This window comes from Thalia democratica, chromosome 5 (assembly GCF_965202585.1).
Source record: "Thalia democratica chromosome 5, ktThaDemo2.hap1.1, whole genome shotgun sequence".
Taxonomy (NCBI): Eukaryota; Metazoa; Chordata; class Thaliacea; order Salpida; family Salpidae; genus Thalia; species Thalia democratica.
The window spans coordinates 43,116,880-43,137,630 of record NC_139169.1 but is presented as its reverse complement, the minus strand read 5'-3'; the positions used below and the strand labels follow the sequence as shown (position 1 = coordinate 43,137,630).

Sequence of the window (20,751 nt, the reverse complement as noted above, 5' to 3'; positions counted from 1 at the left end):
ATAATCTAAGGGTTAAATTTTATGGACTAAGCTGTTTTTTTATTATTATAGAAGAAATATATAATCTAACGTTTATAAGAGTTGTAGGTCAGGTGTTAAGAGTTAGGGTCACGGTTGTCCATGAAGAGTTAAACCTCAAATAAAAGTCTCTACTTGTGTCAATTTAGTACCATATAAAACAACTTATATTGTATAATACCAGGAGAGACTTAATAATATATAAATTTTACAAATCATACTTTACTGTTTTAAACTCATACCAACATTTAAAAAGAAATGAAAGATAAAATTGAGAATAGAAAATTAAAAGTTCTTAGTTTAAATAAAAATAAAGTTGTTGAAGTTTATATTTTTTATCTTGTATTAATGTTTCAAAAGTATGGTCAATTAAAAAAAACTCTAACATGGAAGTAAATATGTAAATGTTGTCGTATAAATAAACACTCGTTTTTAACTACTAAATTTAAGACATATAATTACTAACGTTGAACTTTTTTGAACTTGTATTTTCCATGCTGTAAATGCGATTAAACCTCGACACATCTCAAAATATTACGGCAAAGCAAATCAATCACTGTCAAAACTTCAAACAAACAACGCACATGATACATAAAGCTACTCTTTACTGGTGTCTAACGAATGTTAATTTGGTTTTATAACTTTTATTATTTACCAAAATTAACAACATACTGAAAAATCGAAACATAATTACAAAAACACTTATAAAGTTTTGTCATTTAATAAAAAAAAGAACAACACAATTTGGATTTACTCTAAAATTAGATTCCCTTAAAAACGTGCATGTTAGAGTAGGTTGTCGTTTAGATCTTGCAGACACTTTCTGTTGTTTGCAAGTCTTAACTTTAATAGCGTAGAAATTATTAAAATCTTATTATCGCCTTCCATAGTTTACCACCAACAGTTTGCATATTTTTTCATTAAATTTTTCCATTTAGATTTTTTTTTAAAATTCATTATAGAGTGACAAAAGAGTTAGTAAACGTGTAAAAAAAATCATATAAGTTGTTTTATTTGACAAGTAATATCAATACTAACTGGCTTGTCTTTGTATAATGCTTTGTTTTCATCGTCTTTTACTGGTTGCTAATCTTCTTTGCTACTGGTTACACTTTTAATTTACTTTTTAACACAAGATTACTTTTTTATCAAAGATATTTTTTAATTATCGAAACTTCTTAAGTACGCACTACCGGTTTATACTAAAACTTTTTAAGTTAAATTTTTCTAACTATCTTACCTCTAAAACTTTACACATCTATTTAGCTCTAGACTTACTGCAGAATAAGCTTATATACTTCGTTGAACTACACACCGTTCTTGATTTTAAATCTTATTTTATATAGCTCATTTAATATCTTCTATCAATTTAAAACTGTCTACAAGTCTTTAAAGAGTTTAAATTATCTAACTGTTATATATTAAGGCAATAATGTATTAGTTTTAGTTTATTCTTAATCATATATTGAATTAGTAAAACATTATACATAGCATAAGTAAATTCAAAACTTAAAATTTTCTTTTTTTTTAATTAACTAGAAGGTTTTGTTTAAGACTGACTGCTTATTAGTTTATCAGTTTTGAAGTGTAGACAATTTTTTTTGTCAAAATAGTAATAAATATTTTTAACTAGTTTAATCACGTTTCTATAATTTACAATTGGTGAGATATAGATAAGTATTTCTATAATCTGCAGGTGTATATCACCTAATAAACTGTAAAAAAAATTTCGTTGCTTTATAAAAAAAAAAAGTTATTAAGTTTTACTTCGAGAACAGTTTTTTATACATCTGAGTAAGAAAAACAAAAGTGTTTTAAAAGTAAATAACATTTTAAATTCATCATTTTAACTATACCAATAAGAACAAATATGAAGCTTGTTTTTTCTTAATTCAGCATATAATAAAAAGTATCAAATACTTTTTTAAGTACACACATTTTTATCTAGGCTAATAAGAATAAAAAACACATTAATATATCTTACTTTGATCTTTTACGTGCAAAAACTACTTTTTAAAACAATAGAATATTTCCTGTCAGTTACGTACAAGTTTTATTTAAAAAAACATTAATCGGTTCCAAGGATACTTTTGGTGACCTCAAGATTATTATGAGTTAGATACTAGAATTTTTATAAAACTTTGTTTTTATTATTATATACAAAAGGAAAGAGATTTATTGTTAGGTTTGGAATTTTTTTTCTAAAATACAACCTATAAAATGAAAAAAAACTAGAATCTACTACTTAAAAAATAGCATTTTTGGTAATCAAACTTTTTTTTTATTTTAAAGTTTTGTTTAATTTAAGTTTTTACATAAAGTTTATCAATATTTTTCACTATAAGAATTTATTTGTTTTAAAACTGAATAATTATTGAATATTATTTTTTTAATTGAATAAAAAGTAATAGAATGTAAATTTCATTTTAAAGCTATAATTGTTTAGTTAAAGTTCTAAGTAATTTTACTTATATAAAATGTACTAAAAAATGAACTATTTTAATTTTATTGTTTTTAACAAAAAAAAACTCTATAAGTGGTTTAGTAAAACTGTTTTAAATTAAACTCTAAAAGAAGAACTTGATTTTTTTGTTTTGAATAATAACAGTATGCTTACATTAGTCAATATTAAGGGTGTAAACTCTATACAAAAAACGTATATATGTAATTTAAGCTAAATAAAAGCATGAGTTATTTTTAAATGCCTAAACAATTTGAATATTTCTTATTTAATGTTTAAAACTTACTCTTAGCTTATATGATTTTTCATCATAAAAATTGACAAATTGCTAAAACTACATACCTAAGAAACAAGTTATTACTTGTTTTGCTTATAATTCAAAGGGTTCTCCTTACAGCTTATATAATATTTAACAAAACTTTATCTAAAAGTTACATTATTAAAACTGTTTCATTTATTTTATAGATTAATTACTATTTTACATATGTTATATAAATAGAGTATATTATCTTTAGAATCTACATTTTATTGTAAAACCACTTAAATTAAAACACAACAGTAGCACAATTAAATATTAACATGATAGTTTTACTACTTGAAACAATTATTGACTTATTGTCAAAAATTCATATTGGTTGAAAAGTAGTACATAGTTGCTACATATAATTCAGCATTTTAACGATTGTTAAAACTGAGCTAAAATTTATAATAAATATTTTGTTGAAATTACACCTGTGTTTATTGAAATCGTAAATTTAAACCGTTTATGTTTTTACAGAAAACATAAGCCATAAAGTTTTACAAAATTTATAATCATAATTTATTTTTACACGACAAATGCACTTTGCTTTTAGCAATCAAAAAGGTATAATATTAAGTTAAGCATGATAAAAAGTACAAATCAAATCAGTAAAACTTTAAAAATACAAACCTAAAACTTTTGTATAAATTAAAAACATGTTTGTTAATTTTATAATTTTGAAAAGTTACTCTCAGCAAATATAAAAAGACTCAAAAATAAAATAGTTAATTGCATATCTTATAACTTTTCACAGTTTAAAAAGACCAACAAAATTTATAGGTCGTTTTAAATTGTATGCCCAAAAATGAGTATAAAAGTACATAAGATTAAAGCAATTACTTTGAAAAATACTATAAATATTCTTTACTTTTTGTTTGGTAACTTTCAAATAATTTGATAAAATTCTAAAAACAAAAAAACCTGATCAATTTACAATAAAAAAATATATTTTTGGACCTTTTATGCTAAAACCTAAACTATTTGTTTAATAGATTTTGATCGCAATACTGGCAGTTTTTTTAAACGTTTTTGCAAACAGATTTTTTTTCAAACAGAAGCTCTTGTTGCTATTTTGTATGTTGATTAATGATGAAACTTAACAGATTTTTATAGTAATTTTTTTATAAATTTTACATGCTAATAAATTCTATTTAAAGGTCTGATCATACCACTTCAACCATCAGACCACGAGCTTTCAGTAGATCGAAACCAAGGCTCAGTCTATCTAAAGTTTGTGGTCTGATGATGGAAGTGGTATGATAAACTTTATGTTTACTTGAACTTGTCTCACGGAATATTTAAGTTCAAGATTAGGATCTGTTAGACTTTCGCCTACTGTTTTCTTTGATTTAATAAAATCTACACATAAAAATATGGCAACTTAGATGAGTTTGATTTTAAATGAGCTTTTATTAGTTTGAGTTCCTAAAAAGCTATGTAGCCTGAGCTATGCTGGACAAGGGTAGCACTATGACTTATACTTTAGTAACATGAAGAATTATTCGTTGTAACATAAAAAAAAGTTTTTAAACACTGAAAGCAATAAGCAAAACTAGAAAAATTGAGAACAATTATTTTTTTGTAAACTTTATACCTTGACATTCTCAAAAAAATAAATAATTTAAAAAACAGTTTAAACATATATTTATGAAAAAGTCTTGAACATCACTTTAAATAAAAATGAAGCTTTTTTTTAAAGTTAAGCATGGTTAGCTTTAATAACTAAATTAAGTAGTAAAAGCAAGTTCTATTATTGATTTGAGTACATATAAAATAATAGTAAACATATAATAATAGTAATAGTAAACAAATCAAAAAATTATTTGGCATTTCATAACAATCTTCAAAAAATTAACCTTTGTAACATAGAGCAGTGGTCTTAAAGTGTGCACACGAAATTTATTTTTGAGTGTATTGATCCTATTTTGAAAATAATCCATAATTTTTGATTTACACTAGAAAATTTGGAGTTCGTGAAGGGTATCAAAAAATGTTATCATGTCTATTTAAGACTAATTTTGAAACTTAAAGTAAATTTTACGAGAAAATTTTTGAAAGTTACACTCGATTTAAAGAGAAGTTTTGGAACTTATTTTAGATATTCTGGGGTTCGTAATGAAGAGCACATTGAGAGCACATAATTTTATTTTTTGATTTAGAATGCACAGATTATGATTAGCTTGAAGACCACTGATCTAGAGGTTTATAGAAACAGCTAAAAATTTGTTTTCAAACTAACTAAAGTCTGAACCACAAAAAAAAATTTATTAGTTTTTTTTTTGCTTTGTAAGCTAGTTCCAGCAAGATTTGTAATACGAAATACTCGCACCAAAACACAATGTAATTCTCACAAAAACTTGACCGAATTTCCAATTTTTTTATGTATACTTCAAATAAAATAAAAAAGTTTTTTGTCTTTTAAAAATCTTCTGGTTTCATATTTAGCAGTTCAACTTCTTTCTCGTCTTTAGATCTACTTTTATATTTCAGGTTTAATATTTTATTTTTTGTTTAAGGTACACAAAATGTTTAAAATAAACAAAAACAAATTGAAAACTTTTAGTTTTATATGTTGAATATACTTCAGAATCTGATGCAACTAAAGTAAATAAATATCAATTACCAAAAATCGTTGCTGTTAAGCTGAATTTACATAACGAAAATAATAGTAATTAAACTAGTGTAGTAAACTTAACGAAAAAACTTGTTCTTTTTTTTTACATCATTTAAATTAACCAACTTTTTGTCGATTTTCTTTCCCATCTTCATTGCAATGCAGACGAGTAATGTGAAAATTAGCACCATGGAGACCGCGCATGCCACGTTGATGTATATCAGGCTCATTGGGGTTTCCCCGATGTAGAAACCGATCAGCAGGGGTATCAGCATCTCACCCACGCTTCCACCAACAATAAGTATTGATGCTGCCCTGCAGGAATTTTGTTGGAGTAAAATCTATTGAGATTGTGGCAGGAATATTTTTGAAATTTTTTTAAGTATATACTTAAATAATTAAAGTGAACAAAAAATTTTCAAAGTAATTTAATGTGCACATATCTTAAATAATTTGAAAACCATTCTTGTAAAGTCTATACGTCAACTTGTTGTATGAATTAGAAAGTTTGAGTGAGTTTAGAGGTATAATAAAATAATATTTAAAAATTGTAATTCAATATGATCAATTGAAAGTCAGCAGAAACTTTAGTCCTACTTAAATAAAATAAAATAGTTTATTAAACAGTAGATAAATTAAAACGCTGAAAACATTTTCTACATTGTACAAACATAAATTTCCAACTTTGTAATAATTTTTCTGATTTTTTTGTGCGTGAAAAAATAGAAAAAAAAAATTTAAAACTAAGTATTTTAGCGTACCTAAATTAGCTTCGTAAATTATATAATAAGTTTATTGAGCTTTATTTCGTTTAAATTGATTTTAATAAAAACTTGAAAAATTTTAAATAATTTTACATCATCCAATACAAACTCTATATTTTTTCTTTTAGCTCACACGCTTATTTGATGACGTCACTATACTATTAATCACAAAAGGTAGCTGCGCAATCAACTGACGCGTATATATACGAGCTTCGCAACGATACTTAACGTAATGTGAATTACATGCTGTACGAGTGGTCCTCCTCGAAGGACTTTCACTCGTGGGAAAATCCTCGGACAAATTTGGCAGAAATGCTGAGCTTTCAAGCAAAGTCACGACGCTTCTGTACGGGTGTGATTTCGATCACGGGTATATACCTACACTGAGATACGAAAGTTGAGTGTGCTCTTGTGAAATGTCATCGTCTAATACAAAGTCATGCAAGTGCTCTTGAGAGTTACTCGATGGGGATTATGATTCGCAATACACCATTTTTTTTACTGAACTTTTTTTTTTAATACTAGTTTTTTCAACATAAAACATAGGTTTGTTCATAATGAAAAACAAAAAAATATGTTTTGTTACTTGAAACTAGTGTTTCTTAATAAAGCTATATATCCATAGTCTTTAAATTTTGTATTAATAGCTTTAAATTTCTAAGACTTCCTTACTCACATTTTAAAAACTTTGAAGTTTAAATAAATTATTATAAGTAGTATTAAGTATTATTTAAATAATATTATCCCGTGCAGTTTAAAGTAACGCAACAAATTTATAAGTCGATACTTTTTCTAGTTAAAAAAAAAAAATTCTATTAAAAACATATTGTAAACTTAATACTATTTTATTCTTATAAAATATTAAATATAAAACATAAGTATATCATAATCTTTATTAAAGTTATTTATAAAACGATTATACAGTAGAAGAAAGTATATATCTCTTCCATTTAAACTTAGTTTTGAATATATTTTAACTATTTCTAAAATATTATTATTGATTTTACTGAACAAGTGCCAAGTACTTTTCAAAACTTGCTCTGTACGTTATGTAACTGTTATGAACAGTTTAATACTTTTTAATGTGGTTATAATTCATTTACATACATACTTAATATTATGTAAGCATATGTAAATTAATGTTAAAACCTTGTTGACGGTTAGTTTAATTACCAACAAACTTAATTTAATTGACTCTCTAATTTAATAAGTTTATACTTAAAGATGTTTTTTCGATGAAGATTTCTTTTTAGTTTAGTTCAAGCTTGAGAAGATAAATCAATTAATAAGGCGAACTTAACTTGATATACATTTTTTTTTAAATTTAAAAAATAAATTATAAACTTATTGACTTTTAATTTAAAACTATCTTTTTTTTCATTTAAATTATTGTCGTTCAATTAAAAACATACCATTATTTTGTCACACTTATTCAATTTTTTTTTTTTTTTTTGAAATATAAACTTAAAATAGTAACAAAAACACTTATCTAAGACAACTGTATTTAAATGTTGATTAGTAAGCTTTATGCATTTAGTTGAAGCAATGTATTTGTTATACAATACCTTTATTACAAATTATCAGCACTTTTGAATCATACACAAATTGATAACCATGTGATTTGACTATTGCATATAACGAAAAATAACAAAAACACTTATCTAGACAACTTCAATCTAAAGTTGACTAGTAAGCATAATGCATTTAATTAATGCAACGTGTTTGTTTCATAAATAACTTTTTTACAAACTATAAGCAACTTTAAATCATACACACAACAACATTCATGTGATTATACTGAAACAATTGTACTTTTGATCTTTTTTGTAGTAGATGATTAAGTTAAAACATTATTTTAAATATTATTTTAGTTTAATAAAGAAACATCAATTTAAAAGATAAAGTTAAGCAAAAAGTTTTGATATAAAATAAACTAAACAATGTATGTTGTTTCTTATACGTTCTTTTTCACAGAAAGCTTTTTTTAACGAAAATAATACTTACTACTAATGAAACTATTGAAAACTACATACCACAATCATTACATATTTCTTAAACTCTCAACTTGCTATTTCCTTACCTTCCATTCACTTTGATGTATTGGGCACCCCACGAAATGCCGGTGGGAAAAATGCTGGCGATACCCAACCCGTACACAGAGACAATTATCCAGATGAGGCACTGGTGCTGCTCTGCAAACATCGGGTAGAATAACAAACTTATTGATGAAGTCGTCGCTAACAACAAGCTCAATGCCATCATTTCTGCATGTATGTTCAAAATAAACATGCGTAAACCAATAACTTAACTTCTTGTAAGTAATAGAACTTTTGTATTGAGGACAACAGGTTAAGAGTTAGATTAATTTAAAGTTGTAGTTAAATGATAATTGTTTTTAAATTCACAAAAAACTACGAAACGCATAAAAAAGTAGTAAGTATAATATTAGTCAATTACTTATGTTGGGTTAATAAGATAAGCAAAGTTTTTTAAAATATTAGTTCAATTAAAAAATTTAATAGAACAACAGGTTTTGTAGCATTAATATTTAAAAACAAACTTATATTATTATTCACATTTTTTATAAATTATTTAGAATAAATATCCCTTTTTTGTTTTGGTCTATGTTAACATAGTACTTTTTTGACATATACCAAAAACTTTAGTATTATAAAGTGCTGAAATCAAACTTTAAATGCTGATAATGATGGTGAACTACACTCTTAATTCATTTTGTTACTTTTATATAACTATTACTCGGTTCTGACAAACAATTAAATGAAATTAGATAATCAAATATTTTTTAATTAAATCAATTCATTATTGAAGATAAAATAAAGTGAACAATAGTTGAATGTTTTAAAACATTTCAAATAAAACTTTAAAAATTAAAGAAAACTAAAAAGAATTAGTTTTAGTATGAAAAAAGAAGGAAGCAAAATTGATACCGAACAAAATGCTTATCAACTAGTTAAGGAAAACATATGCAAAAAAGTACAAGTTGAAAATTTACCTTTAACTTTTGTTTAACATGTATTTACCTTCTAAGAAACAAGAAAATATCTATAAATGTTTGTAAAATTTTACGCAATAGCTCCATTACTTTTTTTTAATATCTAATATTGTATGTTTTTGATTAGAAGGTTTTTGTTTAAATTTTGGTGTGATTACTTATCTAAGTTATCGACATTTTGTTTCTACAGTAAAAAACTTGACCAAATACTTTTTCCAATTAACTTAGTCCTGGTATTTTTTTTTAATCAAGATCCAGTAGGTCACTAATTAAATAGACATAAAGAAGGTTAGTGTCTATATGAAACACAAAAGTCTGGCTAGACAACAGTTCAGCGCTTAATAAACAAGTTTTAAAATTCTTCACTGTATCGCAAAACTGCTGAACATATTATGTAAGTAAAGTTTTTAAAATATAACTTCAACTATGTTTATTTACATAAAACAATACACTAGGAGTTAAATATAATTAACTGTTGTTTATATACTTTATTTTATACATAAAACAGCAATTATAAATAAACATTGCTATAATTGTTTTCTGAATTAATTAACATACAAATAATAACGATACTACAAAAACTCTAGTTAGAGTGCTCTTACTACTTTTATACAAAAACTACAAGTTTGAATACTTGTCATTTTTATATAATTTATACTTTTATAAATATAAATTACTTGAAAACAAAATGTTGTAACTGAGATTCAACTTATGTTAGCACAACAACATAACAAACAAACTTGCAAGACTGAGGTACATTGCTGTCGGTACCGACAAGAGCCTGCCGGCCGCCAGCGCTGCCCAGAAAACGGTGTTCAACAAGGTGCCCTGGTACTTGTCCATGGGGTGGGTGGGCGACGTGGTGACGAAGGTGTACAGGTACGAGCTGAAACCCACCATCATGCCCACGTACATGACGAACAGGAGGAAGAGGAAGGTGAGAATCAGCAACCTGGTGGAATTAATTGCTGTAGAGCAGAGCAAAAAGTTTACTTTTGCAATGTTGTTTTAAGATATTGTAAAAAACTGCGTTGAAGTATTTTAAACTGCATTATGTTACACTAACGAATGAGAAGTTCGACATGCTTTTTTTATTGTCTTGATTCCGTAAAATTTTTCAAACACAAAGTGAATAATTGAAGTAAAATGCAATAATAAAAGACTAAGTTTTTGAGAAAGATCGTATAAAAGGTAACATAAATTTAAACACTGCCTAATCTATTTAAACTGTATTTCTGATGATTTAAACAAGTATTTACAAAAATATTAATGACTATCTTAAGTATTTCTCATAAACAAAAAAGTATGAACTAGAAACTTGTTAAAAAAAATTAAATCTTTCTCCTATCATCAAAAGTTTAAATATGTGTTTTTATTTCTGGTCTTTTATTTTTTATTCTATTTAAACAAAGAAAAAGTAAATTGGATCATTGAACTATAACTAATTATAGTTAGTTTTCAAGTTAAGGTTATATTCCTTTTAAGTAAACTTTTGTCAACCTCAAATTTCTTCAGCATTAATTTATAATATTTGAAATAAATCAAAGGCTAAAGCTTTTTTTTATTTAGATATTAAAGTAGATAGTTGTTGATTTTTTTTATAACTACAGCCTAACAGCAAAACATAAATCTAAATCTCACATCTATTTTTGATTTTTCAATCAAACTCTTATACACCTTGAAACTTTGAATGCTTGTTTTTTTAATAGACTTTTTTATGTTTAACTTTTTTTAGTTTTCTTTCAATAATTGATTTGGTTAAATTACAATTAAATGATAGATACTATTAAATTTTCTCTATTATATAAAATTAATTTTACTTTTGTTACTTTTGTTTTCAAAAAAACTCTTATACATCCTTGAAAATTTAATTGTTTATTTTTCAACACACATTTGAATATGTAATTCTTTTAAATTTGCTTTCAATAATTCATTTGGTACACCACTATCTAATTCATAAATTTATTCATACTTATGTAATTTTTTTATTTTCAATTAAACTCTAATACATCTTTGAAAATTTAAATTCTTATGTATTTAGAACATTTTTTTTATTAATTTTCTTTCACGAATTGATTTGGTACACCTTTAACTTATAAAACTATTCAGTTTTTTTTCTTTTATAATTGAGCTTCAATATACCCTTAAAATTTAGATGCTTATATTTTCAATATACATTTTAACATGTTTCTTCTATTGCTTTTAATAATTGGTTTGGTGCACCTTCAATTTAGAAAGTAATTTATACTTACGTTATTTCTTATTTTAAACTAAACTCTAATACATCCTTAAAAAATAAATTGTTTATTTTTACAATACACACCTTAATATGTAATATTTTTTTAATTTGCTGTAACTAATTGTTTTGGCACACCTCTAAATTATCAAATTATTTATACTTTTGGTGTTTTTTTTATTTTTAATTAAACTCTCATATATCTTTAAAATTCTAAATACCAATTTCAACATCTATTTTGTTATTTAACTTTTTTTAAACTTATTTTCGATAATTAGTTTTGTACGCCTCAAATTAACCAAACTATTTATACTAGTGTTGTTTTTTTAGTTCATTATTGTATATTGTAAGTGTATCAAAACTTAAATTTACATACTGTGTTATAATGAAAATTAATAACATTAATTGTATTTCTTTGTTATAGAGTATGTTTATTATGTGAAGTTAAAGAGTTGTTAGTATGTCAGTCTAATATGATTTTATTTTTATAGGTATCCAAAATTGTAAGCATCCACACTTAATTTTTAAATTATAACTTTATAAAAATAAAAAACGTTTTTCAGATTAATGTAACCTGTTTGTATTTAAGTTTTTAACTTTCTTTAATAAATTCTCATTAAACTTGATAATTAAAAAACTATAAAAGTTTAGTTCAGCAGTATGAACTAATAAATATAAATTGCAATTTTTTCATGTCTAACAGTTGAGCATTCGTATCGAAAAAAATTTAAACTTAAATAATTTTTATTAAAACTTTAACAGTAGTATTGCTCTTTGTGCGATTCTTAACTTTTCATTTATGTAGTTTGAAACAAATTGTAAAATTTCTACCTATTGTGGACAGCAACCTTGTGTTTGATATGAATTAGTTTTTGCGAACTATATTTGATCTACATAAATAAATTAAAATGATAAAATAGTGTTGAAATATATTTATTATGTTATTTTGATGTTCAAAAATACTTCTTTTTTTAAGTGTGCTTAAAGAAATTTTCTTACATTACTATTTTATAAAAATAGCTTTTTGCAAAACATAAATTTTTTTAACCTGAAAATTAACCTCACTTTGTATGAATTTTCTCACACGCTAGAAAAGTTAGTCACAATTAATAAACTACAGATAATAATATTTTAAAATAGTTAATCTAATTTAAATAACTTGCTCATTAAACAAAATTATTTTTTGATTATATGATTCAGTGATAAAGCTTATTTAAGACTTTGTAATTCTAAAACATTTGGAAACTGATTTTAAGCTTATCACTTTTGTGTAGTTTTTTTTAATTTGTACATTGCCTTTTTTAATTTAAACTACGTGTTATACTTGAAAAAAATATGATTAGTAATGTTTGTTAATTGCGATTAACTTTAAATGTTAATATGTATAAATAAAGAAAATATATTTAACTGTTCAAAAATATAAATATGGTATACATAACTGACACAGTTTTATTTTTTTTATAATATACACAATATTTTCAACACTTTTAAGTTCAGAAACTTTTTCTAACTTATACTTTACACTCTAAAAAAACCTGAAAGTTGTTTTTTTCTTGGACTTGTTTGTCTCTTCTTCTCCGTCGTTTTCTTTGTTATCTTTTATTATAGCATCGGCCTTGTTTTGGTAGAAAGAAGCAACAAGTATGCATGCGAATACTAATGACACGAATAAGTTAGAAGCAGCAACAATAAAGTAGGCAAAAGCTACATCCGGAAAGCTCGAAACTTCCTCGAAAATTACTTGACTTGTAGCTATTTGGAGTAAAAAATTAAGTTACTTTGATTTAAAAATTAAGATAACGCAATATTCCCTCTACTTACATAACCAATATATTTTAAAACTGTTAATATAAATTACATACAAAATTTTCTAAAAACGCATTCTCTAAAGCATCAAACCTAAATCAATGTAATAAAAAATTAAGAAAAATTTTGTACAAATTGAAAAAACAACTTTAAAAACCAACTTGTAGAATTTATTGCATCGAACAAGGCCTCAGTGGACTGGTTGTGTGAAGACTGGAGTGCGCTTGACACGGAGGTTGGGTGAGACTTGATGAAGGGTTCGGCTATCAAGGGGGAGATGCAAGCACCGAAGCCGAACATGAAGTGAACCAGCTGCATGTACGGAGGCGACTTTTCCTTCCACAGCTCCAGCATGTACACGTTCCCGCCTTGTTTTTTGTGTATAAGTAAACATTTTTTAGTAGTTTTTAATGCTATTTATGCTGGAAATTTTCAAGTGTTTTTAACTGGGCAGTTTATAAATTTTAGTTTATTAAAAAAAATTTGGACATTTTTTTTAAATTAATTACATAGTTACGTTGTTATTCTTTAAAACACTTTAATGTATTGCATAAAAAGCTATTGATTTTCGATACCAGTTTAAACATTGTTGCTAATATAAATAGTTTTTGCATACCATTTGCAACTTAATATCAATAGATTATTCATTTTGTTTTATATTTTATTACATAAAGCTTTTCAAAACTATACGAGTTTCATTCTCAAGTAACAAATTCTAAATGAAATTTGAAAAATTTTTGGTAAGTGAACAGCTTAAAAAATAACTTTAAATTATGACGTATGAATAAATTCAAATAAATACAAAATTTAGAAATTTAGCAAGAAAAATTAAAGTAAAGGTATGTTTATTAATAGATTGTTAATAATTTTGTTTTTCCATTTAATGCTACTCTGCATTTCAGAGCATCTCTTACATTGGAGAAACATCACGGCAAATATTCCGACGAATTACAGATCACTGCGGAACAGATAAAAACAGCGCAATATTTGAACATCTTTTTAAATGCACACCCTGTCAAAACTCTGACATAGTTCAAAACTTTAAAGTTTTGAAACGATGTAAACAAAGCGAACTCTACAGCCTGGAATCAATATTGATTGAGGAAGAGCGACCTAATTTAAATTCGCAAGTAGCAGCAAATAAAAAACAAAATTATTAACAATCTATTAATAAACATACCTTTACTTTAGTTTTACTTGCTAAATCTCTAAATTTTGTATTTATTTGAATTAATTAATACGTCATTATTTAAAGTTATTTTTTAAGCCGTTCACTTACCAAAAATTTTTTCAAATTTCATTTAAAATTTATCACTTGAGAATGAAACTCGTATAGTTTTGAAAAGCTTGGTGCAATAAAATATAAAACAAAATGAATAATCTATTGTATTGTATAAATACATTAAAAAACCTTCCTATAATACTTCCTGTTTATAAATAATTTTGTTTTCTTAAAACAATGGTGTAAAATATTCAAATTTATTATATTTTCCTTTAATTTATCATTATTTTTATTGTAATTTATTTTATACTATATTAATCACAATATTTGTAGTTTAATAAAAATTACTTGGGAGCAGGTACGTAGCTAGCTCAAAAAGGTTAAAAGTCTGCAAAAAAAATTAAAACATCTGAAATGACGCCTGATAACGTCTTAGAGGAAACAGAGCAATTTAAACTACCTCTAAAGTTATTGATTTTAATATGAAAGTATGCAGTTGTATTAATACTTCTAAAATGAATGGAATGTTGAAATATGAGTGATAACTGTATACAAGGCAATTTATGTGTTGCTATTTGCGTAAACTCATATGACTTTCATTGAAAATAAGTATAAGAAAATGACAATTTAACTCAAAAACGGTTATATTGTTAACTGTACAATTTTCGGAATTTTTGTGGAAATTTTCAAAATTGAACATTTAACGTAGTTAATAGAAACAATATTAAACTAAGCAAATTTTTGTAACATAAAATTGTATGGTTTTGATTATTGAAGAAAAATCCACATATTTCATTAGAATCAATTTTGCAATGCATAGCTTTTTGATAAATAAAACCTAAATGAGCAATATGTATACAATTTAGATGTATTTAATTTGTTAAATTTTTACGTCACTAAAAGTGCTAAAGAGTACATATATGTCAAAGTTATCTCTCAGGAGTGCAAAACTAGGTATAAAAAGCTAGCCTTTATAAACTGAAGAATTGAAACAAAAGCAAAGTTTTTTAAGTATACGTTTCTGTAGACTTGCAGAAACGTACCAAGCTACGTGCTTGCTTGGGAGGGATACTTAAGTTTTTAAATACCCAAACTTTACATGTAAATTATTTGTAACCATGATGTCAAATTCCCAAGAAAGGTAATAATTTTTAAATTAAGTAATCATAAAATTTAGGTCTATAAACGTTCCAAATAATGACTGATGATTTAAAACTTTAACTTTAATTTCCAAAAAGTTAAAGCTTGATATCGATTAAATAAACTAAATAAAATGATCAGTAAAAAGTAGGGTAATAGAAATATTGATTTATTTTAAATGGAAATAATTCGATCATAAAAAGTCAACTTGTTTATAACTTTCATTTTATTTATTATTTTAACTGACATACGTTTTTTCGTTTTAATAAAATACGCCCGCAATAAAATATTAAAATATGTTACCGCATACCTCAAAAGTTTGTGTGGCTTAGTTGTTTAGACTACCTTAATATCCCAACACAAATTTGACAAATATTGAATTTAGATTTCTTAAGTAACCATTTAATATTAATCTTATTAATTTATAAATTCTATATTTGGTATTTTTAGTACTAATGTTTATTAAAATGATTTTAAGCTGTATTTTAAAGTTATTACTGAAAATGATTTGTATATAAATATTAAAAACGATGAAAACTAAACTTTAAAGTAACTGTATTTTAGATTTACATAAACCTTATTTTAATATATAACATAGTTTTTACAGATAGCTAGTTCTACGTGACAGTTTTTAAGTGATTGTAAGGTGAATTGCTCTAAACTCTACTTTAAAAACGAAACAGTAGATTTAAGATTAAATTACTTGAAAAATAAGCATATAAAGTTTTAAAAATAATATTCAAATTAAAAATAATAACAAGCATAAACTAACATTAACTTATACTGAGTTTAAAAATCTGAATTTGGAAACCTTATTGCTAAAAACAGTGTAATTAGTATGCTAAAATTATGATGGACTGCCATAAAGCTAACCATGTAAAGTAAACAGATATAATTACAACTTTTTTTATACTATATAATTTTTGTTATTTAATAAACATTACTTGGAAGGGAATACTTTTAGACATCAATAGTACAAAAGCAGATAAAACTAGAGTCTATTTGTAAATTCAAATGTTTATTCTTACAAATAGTAACATGTTAATCTTTTATATGTTTTAAACCATTTATATGATCAAGTTTACTATTGCACATTTATTCATTAAAGCATTCTTAATCTTTGAAATAACCAGTACACCGTCGAAACGTCTTTGAGTAAACTGATATACTATTTGTTTGTTTACTATTGGTATTTAATAAAAACTTTTTTGAGGTGTTGTGTTTCTTTCAAAACATAAACGTTAATTATAAAGCATTATTTTAAAAATAAAATAATAGTTGAAAAAACTATCGGGTCAAACTTTAATCGTTTATCAAGTTTAACGTTTTATCTTGCATTTCGAATTGTTATGTAAGTTTTTAATCTAAATTAAACTTTTAGCTAGCCTTCGTTAACTATGATTAAGTTTTTGTAATATAAATTGTTAAGACTTTTGTCTAATGACAAAACACAGTCTCTTTTATGCACAATCATTAATAATTTGTAAAAAAATCATTAAAAAATCATGTTTAGAAAAAAGCATGTACCTAAAAAGGATTAATCAAAGAAAACATCGGCGAAAGCCAACAGAGCCTAAACTTGGATTATCGTATGTCGTGACACAAGCTCAAATTAACATACATGTTTGATCATTCCACTAAATTACTAGACTACAAAATCTCGGTAGACTGAAACTCAGGTTTCGTTTTTATCTTTGTATGTCGTGACAGAAGCTCAAGTAAACATACAGGTTTGATCACCCCATTGATCATCAAGATATTAACAAAACCCGTCTCACAGCGTACTGAAAGTTTGTGGTCTGATGATTGAAGAAGTATGCTTAAACCTTCATGCTAATAAAACTTTATAGTGAAACAAAAACCAAGAAAATATTTATTCTTAACTTTCTTCTTTTTTTTAATATACTTGGCAACGAAAGATGCTATTTTTAATGAAAGTACAACTTTTTAAATAGTAATAAACTATAATTGTACAATAGAAAACGTTTTTGTTTTAATTAATGTTTCCAGTCTTCACGAACATATGTATAAAGCTATTTTTAAAGCTTGAATAAGTATATCAACTTCTTTGCAATATTCAGCAACAAACTTAGACAAATTAAAATACTTTAATTACTACAACTAAAGTAGTACATGAATTTCTCTTATATTTCTATAACTTTACAACATATAGTTAAAACACTTTATACAAACCGGTTTCAATTATACTCATCGAAATTCCTTGCCAAAAGAAGACAAAAGGCAAAAGAATTGCATTTATAAAAGGTATAAGGAAATTAGTAGTTGACGTCATCAAAAGAGCTATCATAAGCAGTAAAGACTTGTTCATCTTCCTATAAGAAGATTTAGTAATTTAGTTGTAATCTTTATTTTAAACCTATACTAAGTAAGTACAATAGGTTATTTTTTATATAGAAACTTGTAATCTAAACAATTAAAATGTAGAATTTTTCACATGTAAAATGTAATGCTAGATCAATTCTTAATATTTAAGTATCAAAAAGTTTTATATAAAATTTATAAGTTTATAAAAACTACTTTTTTCTTTTTTTATATAGCTATAATTTTTTCTACAAAAACGTTTTACTATACAATTAATAAATAATATTTATATTTTACTACACATAGAAAAGTTTTATTTTAATAATCATATAAGTTATATAACATTAAAATAAACTTAATAAATCTTACTGACAACAGTTACACTAAAATACTCAAACAAATACCAACAAAATATTGAATGTATATTATAGTTCTACTAGTATAAAGTCTAACTCATAAAGAAAGCCACCAATAAGAGAGCCAATCATGTAACCACCTCCTCTGGCAGTTACTATATGAGACAAATTATCAACATGAGTTTGCAAGTTCTCAGCCAATGTTGGTAGGGTTGGACCCAAACAAGACATTGACAGTCCCTAGAAAATTTATTAAACACTTTTTAACTTAATAATTATAATTTAATTACTCAGCATGACTTTGTACACAGGTACTGGCAAACTAATATTTTTTGTGCATTTTGAGCTCTGGTAGATTGTACTACACATATATATATTTTTTATAGATACATACTATAATGTAATATTTTCTTTACACCTTAACCTGCAGGTATAAAACCACAAACTTAAAAAATAACTTTTTATCTATGTCACTTGAAGCTTACGAATTATTGGATTTTACTTTAAAAAGTTACTATATTGTACACTATTTTAAGTTTAAAACTAATTAAATTTTTACAGTTTAACACGAAAAATAGTTTACTTAACTATATAATGTAAATACTTCGATAATAATATAATACTAATAAAAATAACTAATGAAAATTTGCAAACAAAGAGATTTATACAATTTAAAACTTTATAAATAGCGTATTTTTAGTATTATTGTTGTCGTTTATTGTCATATTTTTGTAATGTACTTATTATTTAATTTAGATTCAGGTAAAGTTTATACCAGTTAAATAATTTCGTTTTAATAGTTTTGTTTTACAAACAACTTCAAATTCATAAGTATAATCCAACTCTAATTTAAACATTTTAAACATACTTTTTTGCTTTATGACGTAACAGTTTTTAGCTAGGTATTTCAAAATTACTGTTTATTACTAAATTTGACCTATAGTATTATCAGTTTTTAGCAAGTTTATTCTGATGATGAGTTAAACGAAATTAATCAATAAACCTTTTTTAAATGAGTTATTTATGTTCAAATTTTTTTCTTAAAAATAACTATAATATAAATCAATAAAACTTATGCACCTATATAGCAAAAATTTACTTCATAATTTTTTCTAATCTGCAAAGTTATAACTTTCTACTTTTAATTGGGATTTTAAGATAGCATAAATACAATTAGAATACAATACTAAGTACAGACAAGTGAAACCAGACATCTTCAAAACTTTTATTTAAATTACAGCTTTTTTATTTTTTACTCACAAAGTAAAAGTATTACAAGCATTAAGTTTAATAATTCTATTTTATTAAACTGATTGAATAATTAAGGCATAAGGGATTGGTAGTTTTTTTTTTTAGTGAGACTTATTTTTACATCAAAAATCAAATTACCATTTGTTTTTTAAAAACTTTTTTGAAATTTAAAGTAAATTTCAAATGTAAGTGATCAAGGTAAAAGAGTTCAATAGGTTCAATTTAATGGAAGGTGCAAACTAGAAAAGTAAAAATAGACTATTTTACTAAAAATCTATTTTCCCCTTCTGTTTTATAACAAATTTTTTCAACTTTTTCAGTCTAACATTTAAAAATTAATAAACAAATTGTAGGGCAAATAAACTTACTTAAATTTTTTTAAGCGAAATGAAACAAAAATATATTTCAGTCATAAATTTATTTTTTTTAACTTTTACTAAAATTCTACTATTGACAATTTGTTTGTACTTTTTGGAAAAGTTCCTAAACACTTGAAATAAAGCGGTCATAAGTTTTTTTTCTATAAAACAGGAGATAGATTTTAGTGAACTTTTTGAAGTTCTGGGAAAATTTGACATCAAAAATTTATATTACAAATGTTTGTGTCAGCATTTAAAAAAAATTGTTTATATCTCACAAGTTAATAGAAGTTTTTCTGAAGTAACTTATGATATATAGTTTACTTTAAACTTTAAAATCTAAGACAATGATAATTTTTATAAATTAAAAATGCAGAATCCCCTACGTTCTTAATTTAAGGTTATTAGATGTCGATAAAAATAAGAAACTATTGACATGTAAATTTTTTTATGTTTAGCTTATAATTTAGCTTACAAAAGCAATATTCGAAAGTAATTAAAATTACTTGTTATTAAAACAACTTTTTAAACTAACATAAACGAAGAATGCAGCACATAATGAAACCGTTTTGAAATAAATGAGATTCATTTTACGTTTTTTTTTCTTTTTTAAATACAAACTTATATACTTAAACCTGTTGTAAATTTTTTAAAAACTAAATTAGTTTACTTTTTATTTTCTAAAATGTATCATTGTTACGAAATATTTAGCATAATAGTATAATTTTTTTAATTAAAAGAAATATATATTATTCTAAATTTACTTATTTTTAAGTATTTTTTTTAAACCAACAAAAAAAAATATATAAAATAAAAGATGTTTATAGTTTTTTGATTGGTAAAAAGTAAAACTATTAAACTTGTAAACATTACTATCACAGTTTACTG

At 24.5% G+C, this 20,751-nt stretch overlaps 1 protein-coding gene across 2 annotated transcripts; it reads right to left on the bottom strand.

Annotated features, from left to right (window-relative positions):
• Positions 1–3,114: 3,114 nt before the first annotated feature.
• On the bottom strand, positions 3,115–20,494 carry LOC145835657 (solute carrier family 60 member 1-like). 2 transcript variants are annotated; one of them, XM_082943339.1, is made up of 9 exons: positions 20,399–20,494; positions 18,351–18,493; positions 17,769–17,908; positions 13,375–13,581; positions 12,943–13,159; positions 9,912–10,123; positions 8,239–8,422; positions 5,521–5,709; positions 3,115–5,256 (listed from the first exon to the last, which is right to left on the bottom strand). In XM_082943339.1, exons 1-9 carry the CDS (start codon positions 20,450–20,452, stop codon positions 5,199–5,201), a joined length of 1,404 nt encoding a protein of 467 aa, XP_082799465.1. In that variant the 5' UTR covers positions 20,453–20,494; the 3' UTR covers positions 3,115–5,198. The 2 variants fall into 2 exon arrangements, with proteins under 2 accessions (XP_082799465.1, XP_082799466.1); XM_082943340.1 differs by having other exon boundaries at positions 3,115–5,253.
• Positions 20,495–20,751: the final 257 nt, after the last annotated feature.

Coding starts and splice junctions, on each gene's coding strand:
- LOC145835657 (XM_082943339.1), bottom strand. CDS start 20,452: ATGAATCTCATTTATTTCAAAACGGTTTCATTATGTGCTGCATTCTTC. Junction 13,582..17,768: donor GATGAGTATAATTGAAACCG/GTTTGTATAAAG, acceptor ACAAAAAACAAG/GCGGGAACGTGTACATGCTG. Junction 10,124..12,942: donor AAGAAAAAAACAACTTTCAG/GTTTTTTTAGAG, acceptor TAATTCCACCAG/GTTGCTGATTCTCACCTTCC.